General features: G+C 51.8%; 1 protein-coding gene across 1 annotated transcript in view; it reads right to left on the bottom strand.

Annotated features, from left to right (window-relative positions):
• Positions 1–192: 192 nt before the first annotated feature.
• Positions 193–7,970, bottom strand: part of Col23a1 (collagen type XXIII alpha 1 chain) — a 286,567-nt gene continuing 278,789 nt past the window's right edge. Inside the window, exons 26-29 of the mRNA XM_021177066.3 lie at positions 7,176–7,229; positions 6,920–7,006; positions 4,493–4,531; positions 193–4,041 (exon numbers count right to left, since the gene is read on the bottom strand). Coding sequence (XP_021032725.1) covers positions 4,039–4,041; positions 4,493–4,531; positions 6,920–7,006; positions 7,176–7,229 — 183 coding nt within the window. The 3' untranslated portion in view covers positions 193–4,038. The remainder of the gene's footprint in view (positions 4,042–4,492; positions 4,532–6,919; positions 7,007–7,175; positions 7,230–7,970) is intronic.

The raw sequence follows: 7,970 nt of genomic DNA on the forward strand, positions 1-7,970 counted from the left end.
GATGAACCCTGGAACAATGGCTTGAGAACGCCCCTCAGCAGGCTGGGGCAGTCTTGTTCACTTGCCAGCCCGCGCCCCATTCTCCAGTAGCTTATTTCTTCTCTTCCCTAGAAAACTGCAAAATGCTTACAGCATTTATTAAAGAACAGCTTTATATTCTTGCGGTTTTTGTTTGTTTTTATTGTGGTAAAATATACATAAAAAACAAGCCATTTTGAAGGGTACATACAATTCAGTGGCATTAGTACATTCTCAATGTTGCATCTTGTCATCAACACCCAGTCACAGAGCCCTTCCATCTTCCCCAACTGAGCGGTATTTCATGTTTTTAACCATAAACCTACCTAAAAGTCCATCTTCCTGCTCAGAAAAGGCCTATCCTTCCTGTCCCTGGTCCCATTCTCTCTCCATTTTCTGCCATCTGTCCTTTCAAGGCAACCCTGGAAGCCAAGAGGGCACAGGCTGAGAGGAGGAAGGGACTGAACAAGACTTGGATGTAGTGTGGGGGGGCATGTTGGTGCAAGCCTGTAATCCCAGCACTTGGGAAGCTGAGGCAGAACTGCAACTTTGGGACCAGCCTAAGTTATGTATTGAGACCCTGTCTCAACAAACAAGCAATCATTCCCCTGCCCAACCCTTGAATCGAGAGCAGGGTTTCCTCAGCTGGCATTCACAGTGAGCAGCTTCACTACTGGGCGTGTCCAGTGTCCTGGATTTCAGGTGTATGCTAACCTCGACTGTCTTCTGAATGCCAGGAGTGTCCCCCAATCCTGTGACAACTCAAAGCTTACTTTAAGGACAGGAAATCTAGTAAGGTTGCTTCTCTCAAGCCTCGGAGCCATCTGTCCATGGGGACAGTCATCTCGTTGGTTTCTTTAGCGGCTATGGAACACAGGATAGTCAAGGACTCAATAAACAGACACCTCCCTTCCAGAATTATATGACTTACAGAGAACTGGCCTTCTTGGTAGGGAGAACCAAGGCCTCCTCTCAGTCCTTGAGGCTCATTGGTGAGGCAGGGCACTCCCCAGCGTCTCACTTGGGACCTTGAACAACTCATTCTCTCTGTCCTCACTTCAGGCTGGCACAGGACAGACACTCCAATGGCTCTGCATGTCCATTTGCAAGGATACAAGGTATGAGTCCACACGGGGGCAGTAATGGGCCAAGAATGGCCCAGGGCAGCCAGCCTGAGAGGTGAAAGGGAGAACTTGGGGCTTCAGCCTCTAGAAAGCTCTGCGTGCTGTCCACCCATTGTCAGGGGTCTGCCTAGCAGATTCCTTGTGCTGCCAAACAATCCTGAAGAAAAATTAGGGGACCTCTGAGAGCACGGGTTCAGTCCCAAGCCTGTCACTCTCGCCTGTCTGTGTATCTCTAAGCAGATAACTATGCACTGTGAGCCTCAGGTTTCCTATATGTAAAATGGACACAGTGACACCTACCCCTGCAGCCCCAACAATGTTCTTAGGACGAAGGAGGCGTGCTCTGTTGACTGTAGACTGTGGTGGGCTTGGGAGGCTATGTCACATCTCCAAAGCAGGCATTGTCACCAGTGAGCCACCTTAGTCATCTTAGTCATCTTGGCCCACTACATCTGTTGTTTTTTTTTTTTTTTTCTTTTTCTCTTTTCTGGTTTTTTCCTAGTTGACCCAGTGTGGCAGAGAACATGAGACAGTAATGCTTAAATGCTTTTTGCCAGCTCCTCAGGGGACAGAGGTAGGGACTTGACATCAGCTGTGCGTGGCTGGGCCTCTGCTTAGCAAGGAATGCATATGTACAGTATGGGGAGTGTGGCCCTCCTTGGATCTCTGCTCTTGGAGGAAGGGGACAGAGACACTGCCATTGACACTCCTGTCTTTTCTACACACAGGGAAAGAGCTTGGTTTTGTCATCTATGAAAATGGGCACATTTGTTGGGCATCTTTCTTCAGTTTGCTGTAAGGACAAGTTAGGGGGAGACATGGGCCCACTCTGCAGGACCGTGGTTACTATTTGTTCTTGGAGCAGATAGAGCAAGGACAGCCAGCCACAGGTACTATGAGGTGTCTGATCTGTCCTAGGCTCTCTGTGCATATTCCACAGAGCTGAATCTTACTGAACCACACCTGAATTTTAAGCATTACTGTCTCATGCTACAGATGAGTGGCGTAACAAGGGCTAAGATTGTAGCTTTTTTGGTTAAGTGCTTGCCTAACAGGCATAAAGCCTTAGGTTTGAATCCCAGCACTGTAGAAGTCAGGCACAGTGGTGCACAACTGTAATTGGAGTAGATAGAGCGAGGACTTGAGGGCCAGAATTTTAAGGTCATCCTGAGCTACATAGTGAGTTCAATGCTAGCCTGGGCTACAAGAGAGCTATTTTTATTTTATTTTGTTTTTGAGGGCTACAACAAAATGTACTCTCCCATATTTTTCTCATTTAAACATGACGTTGACACTTTCCTCATTGAGAGGTGGGTCTGTCTTCTACTTCAACTGGGGTAAATTTCTGGCTCTGGCAGGAAGTGGCAGCATGTGACTTTGAAAGCTTGGTCATATGAGGTGACACAGCTTTCTAGGAATCCTGCTGCCATGCTGTGAGGAAGCCCAGGCCATGCAGAAAAGTCACAGGTTGGTTGGTGTCATGGTCATTGGATCCTAGCTGACAGACAGATGAGGGGGAATCCACGTGACGCCTATTCAGGCGAGCCCCTGAGTCCTTAGAACTGAGAGAATGGACATTTTGAGGCAACAAATTTGGGGTGTCTTTGTTGAGCATAACAAAAGGGGACACAGAGGACTCAGTGACAGGATGTGGCCAGTCCCAGGATTCTGCTGGCATGTGTGGGTTCAGATCTTGAGCCTGTATCTTCTTATCTCCTACCCTGAATATATCCCCTGGATTAGAGGAAGGTTCTGACCCCCAAGGAGAGCCCCTTTGCCTCTTCAGCTAGTAACCATCGGAATAAAACTCACCCAGAGGTGACCAGGGAAGTCTGTAAGCGACAGGCACACCAGACACACATTTGTGGTTTATTACTCATGGCACCTTTACATGAGGAGGGCTGTGAAGCCATGAATGGAGCAGGAGCTAGGAACCTTCATTAGAGGTGTTCAAGCCCCAATCCCCCCAGAGAGGGCAGGGATTTCTGTCACAGGTGTTTTGTTCAGGCTTGCTGGGGGATCAGCCTTCAGGTTCATGGTTTCCGTACCACTTACTAAGAAGGCCTGTTTTTGTCAGGCTGACCAGAGGTCTAGGTGGGAGACTTGAGACACAAGTTCTGAACAAGAGGCCTGTCTCCTCCAGGCTGACAAAGTCCCTTCCAGTTCCTGCTTTGGGAGAGGCGGTAAGGAGACTGGAAGTAGTAACTAGTAGGCATGGGTCTCTTCATCCTACCATTAGGGTTCACTGGGCTGCCGGAAGCTGGCTGCACACTGAGGTATCCACAGAGCCTTGCCGTTTCCCAAGGTCCGAGGATACAAGCTCCCGTGTTAGGGTGGCTTCTGGAAGCCTACTGAACTTGGGTGGAGCAAGGCCCTCTTTGGGTTCTTCCCATTGCCTTCTCTCCAAGTGCTGGACTCTAGGAATCTTTGCCGGCCCTGTTGAACATAGGGTCCCAGTGCAGCTGCCTACGGCACAGTCCAGAAGCAAGAGGCTACAGCAGTTGTCCAAGGGAGTGCTGTTGGACAGTGAGAAGCTGGGGCAGTGGGGCTTCAGGGAATAGTTGTTGCAAGTCTCTGCTAATCAGGTGATTGTGAGCCCAACCTGGAGTCTGTCCAGCCTCACCTGAGCCAGGCATTTTCACCCTCGTCATCTTCCCTGGGAAAGCCAGGCCATCCCTGCCGGGGGCCTTTGAACAGAAGTTTCCTCAGAGCAGCCTGTCCGAATTCCTGCCGGCTTCCTGTGCAGATTTTCCAGGGACTGGTTGGCACACTTGCAAATGTTACATGCCCACAGTTGGCGCATCCCATAAAGAAATTCAATATATTACTGTTTTGTTTTTACATGAGTTCAAAACATCCAAACGGATCTGTACAGGTCAGGGGTTATGTCTGAAGATCACTAGAAAAGGAGGGAGAGATGGAAGGTGATGGAGGAGCCTGGGGAGATCCTGTGGTCCCCATTAGCTACTTCTACCCTGCTGATGTGTTCAGGAACAAGCATAGCCCCCCCTTTCTTTCCAGACCCCTTTCTGTGGGACAGCTAAAATAAGTCCCAGGAAACCCCTTGATGGTTTTGAACTGGTAGGGCCAAATGCCATCCAAGATCCAGATGACCAGCTAGGCAGATAACACACATCAGCCAGGACCAACCTCTAAGCCTTGGCCATGTGACCAAAAAGTCACAAACATCTTTGGGAAACATGACAGTTCAGTCACTGTGTGAGACAGCAGTGTAGAGACTCTAACCTCTTCGTGATGGTGCCTATTCCCCCATGGGTCCTCTCTGTCTCTCTAACTCTCTCATTCCAACTCCTCCAGGCCCACCCTAGAGACCCTTTCCTGTACGGTACCTTATGCCAGCAACCAGGCACAGGCAACCCATCGGGGCCCTGGAAAAGAAAAAGGTTTAAGTGACAGGAGTGGGAGGCTAAAGGCCTCTCAATACTTCCCCACCCCTTCCTGGGACTTTAGGGGAGATACAGCCAAGCAGGTGTTACTTGAAGCCACTGGACTCCACTGAGGCAGGGCTGGGTGTCTCCTTTGTCATCTGAGGACATTGTGTCCCCTCATTAAACTTGTCCTGTCCTCTCGTGGTGCATTGTGAGGATACTTGAATAGTGGGCAGAAACAGGACGCTCTGACATAATGGGCGCTGTGTCAGGCACTTGCCAGCCAGAAGAGGGCCTGGTCCTGTGAAGGGATAGCAAAGCTTCCTGCCTCCCAGGAGTGGCATCCAGGGGGCCCTGAGCTTTAGGCAGGAAGGTCTCTGAGTGATGGTACAGGAAGTGGCATCTCTCCAGCCTTTCCTGTCCACTTTGATCAGATCTGGGAGGAAAACAGTGTCATCAGGGTGAACTCTGGGCATTAAAGGTGGGGTCGTCTGGAGACCCCAACAATGTCCACCCAACCATTGGACATAAAGAGAGATGGATTTCCTCAGGAGGCCTGGAGGGTTGGAGAGCTGGAGGTGAACAAACAAAATGTAAAGCCCCTGGGGGAGCCTGAGGCATAAATACTCCATCCACTCTGTTCCGAAGCACAGGTATAGGGAAAATGCAAGGGACCCCCCCAGCCCCTTCCAAGTCCATGCTGGGGCACAGTCTGGGAAGCAGAAGATGGGGAGAGGAGAAGAGGGTTAGAATGCACCAGAAGACAGAAATGAGGAAGAGAGGGGCCAGAACCAGCAGCCCAAAGCAGCCCAAAAGTTCCAGCATTGCACACACAGCACACAGCAGCCAGACTGCGTACCACAGGGCAGGGCCTGATGCCCTTCACAAGGCCCGGGGAGCCTGGCGCCCCTTGCCTGCCTCCACATCGAGGATGTTCCTGTATTAAAGACAAAGGCTTACTCACTTGGAGGAAGTCTGGGTCCAGGCTCTGTGGAAGCAGGACTGGCTTCTTCACCTTCTCTGTCTCTGTCTCTGTCTCTGTCTCTGTCTCTGTCTCTCTCTGTCTCTCTCTCTGTCTCTGTCTGTCTGTCTGTCTCTGTGTGTGTGTGTGTGTGTGTGTGTGTGTGTGTGTGTGCGCATGAGTGTGGAGATCAGGCGCCCTCAGGCACCTTCTAACTTTTGTTTGAGACAAGGTGTCAATTAGCCTGGAACTTTGGCATGCAGGTGAGGCTAGCTGGCCAGCGGGCTCCTGAGATTTAGCTGTCTCTACCACACCAGTGCACGTCACCATGCCTAACTTTCCATGTGGGTTCTGGGAATATGAGCTCAGACATGTAAGGCACGCGCTTTACTGCTCGAGCCTTTCCTTAGTCCCGGCTGCCTGTGCTCGAGACAAAGTCTCTATGTAGCAGAGGCCTCAAAGTTTCCACCCCCCTGTTCAAGCTCCTGAATGCTGGGATTCCAAGCTTCCCCCCCCCCTCACATTAATATCCCAGACCCACCTGGGGGGAAAAGAGGAAGGTAGAGAGGGTGGAAGGAACTCACTGGAGGCCAGGAGACTGAGCAAAGGCCCTGACTGGGATCGTCTGCCTGCTTCTCAGAGCCCTGCCTGGGAGTGAACATCTGGATGGTTTAGTGTGGAGACCTAGCTCTTTCTGCCTGTCCTTTCTGAACACCCCTTACTTATAGACCCTGATATGTAAACCCTTCCGCTTTCTAGAAAACAGGAACTGAACTGTGGGAGTTTCACTACCAGGCTTGGTGGGTTTTCAAGAGCTACCGCCAGCAGGAAGTGAAACAGGTAAGTGGGGGAGTGGAAGAGGAAGGAGCTGTGTGGTTACTGAGGAGACTGGAGAAGAGGCTAGGCTGTCAGTGGAAGAGAAGATACTGGAGAGAAAGTGCGGAAGGGGAATGAGAGACCTAGGGCAGGCAGGGTGGCCTGACTTTCCCAATGACTTAGGAAGTCCCATCCCACAGTCCAGGGGAAGCCAGACCCCAGTGAGATCTTAGGCAGCTATGGTCAGGGCGGGGAAAGGGGGGTCTGACACTCACTGACTTTGTCCTCATCAAATCTGTCAATCCGCTAGGCTTCCCTTTCCAGCTCCCCAGCCCCCTCCCAGGGCACCCTCAAATTACTGATGATGCTGAGAAAACCCAGAAATCATCTCCACCCCTACCTAAGGTTGGCCCATCTTGCTTTGAGGCTGAGTAGAGAGAAGACAGTAATTACCAGGGGCAGTAAGCCCTTACTGGCCAGGCCTCCATCACCACAGATGGCTGCATCTTTCAGCCATACTGATAGGAGTATCAGGACCACAGCACAAGGAGCTATGATGCTGACTATGGCCCTTATAGCTGGTCGGAGCTCTACCCTGCTGAGACACCTACCACAGGACATGGCTGGTCAAGGCCTGGTGGGCCCGGTTCTCCCTTCTGGCCCTTCACTCCTTTCCGGCCAGGAACTCCTCGCTCCCCCTGTGTAAGAAGGAGATGGTAGGATGGTTGTGGTTGCTGGGCTCGGGACCCCTCCACCACCTCTCAGTGAGATGCCTCAGGGTCCGGCAGCAACAGGAACCTGCAGCTTTAGACCCAGCCTCCACCTCCCCACCTGCTTGCCCCATCTCCCCCCTCCCTTCCCCCTCACCTTCTCTCCACGTTCACTTCGGTCGCCCTTCTCTCCTCTGGGTCCAGGGAACCCCTGACAGATGAATGAGAGGTTAAGGCTGAAGTGAGAGCTGAGCCCACTTCCCTGTGACCTGAGCCCACTTCCCTGTGACCTGAGCCCCTGCTCTTCTCTCACTCACCACACTGCTCCTTGTCCACATGTAACTGGCACAAACTGCCAAGCTCTGGTTGTTAGTGTATGTGCCTGCTGGGTACCAGATTGGGCCCCCAGCTCTGCTCCTGACTAGAAACCCTGAAGGAGGCAGAGCTACTGGAGAGGGGCTTTTTTTTTTCTCCTGCCACAGCCAGACACAGCTGGTCCTGGCCCAGACTTGGCTGGGACAGAGGAAAGCCACAGAAGTCATGTGGCCATCTTTGATGGACTGAGAGAAGGCTGCTTGTGCTGTCTGTCCTAGGCTCAGTTTCCTCTATCTCCACCTCTTAATCTAATCTCCAAGCATGCGGTAGGGTCCTGGGACAGACAAGGGTTTGGTGTGTTTTCTCCCTGATGTCTCCCGGGGCAGGCTAGGGAGTATGTATGGGAAGCATGCTCAGACACAGGCGTAGGAGTCAGATGTGGCAGGGCACTAGGCTGTTCCCACAAGGGGCAGGTACCACAGGGAGCTTCTGAGCAAGGTCACCATCCAGCTGGGTGGGAATGGGCTGGGGCTTGTTAGACAGAGAAAATGGCAGGGCTTTTAAATGCCACACTAAGCTCCAGGCCTTCTAGGAAGCAGAGGAGGCCACCCACAGCCACATATCCCATTAGCCTTCC

The sequence above is a fragment of the Mus caroli genome, unplaced genomic scaffold (assembly GCF_978045245.1).
Source record: "Mus caroli unplaced genomic scaffold, Mus_caroli_1 scaffold_13, whole genome shotgun sequence".
NCBI classification, from domain to species: domain Eukaryota; kingdom Metazoa; phylum Chordata; class Mammalia; order Rodentia; family Muridae; genus Mus; species Mus caroli.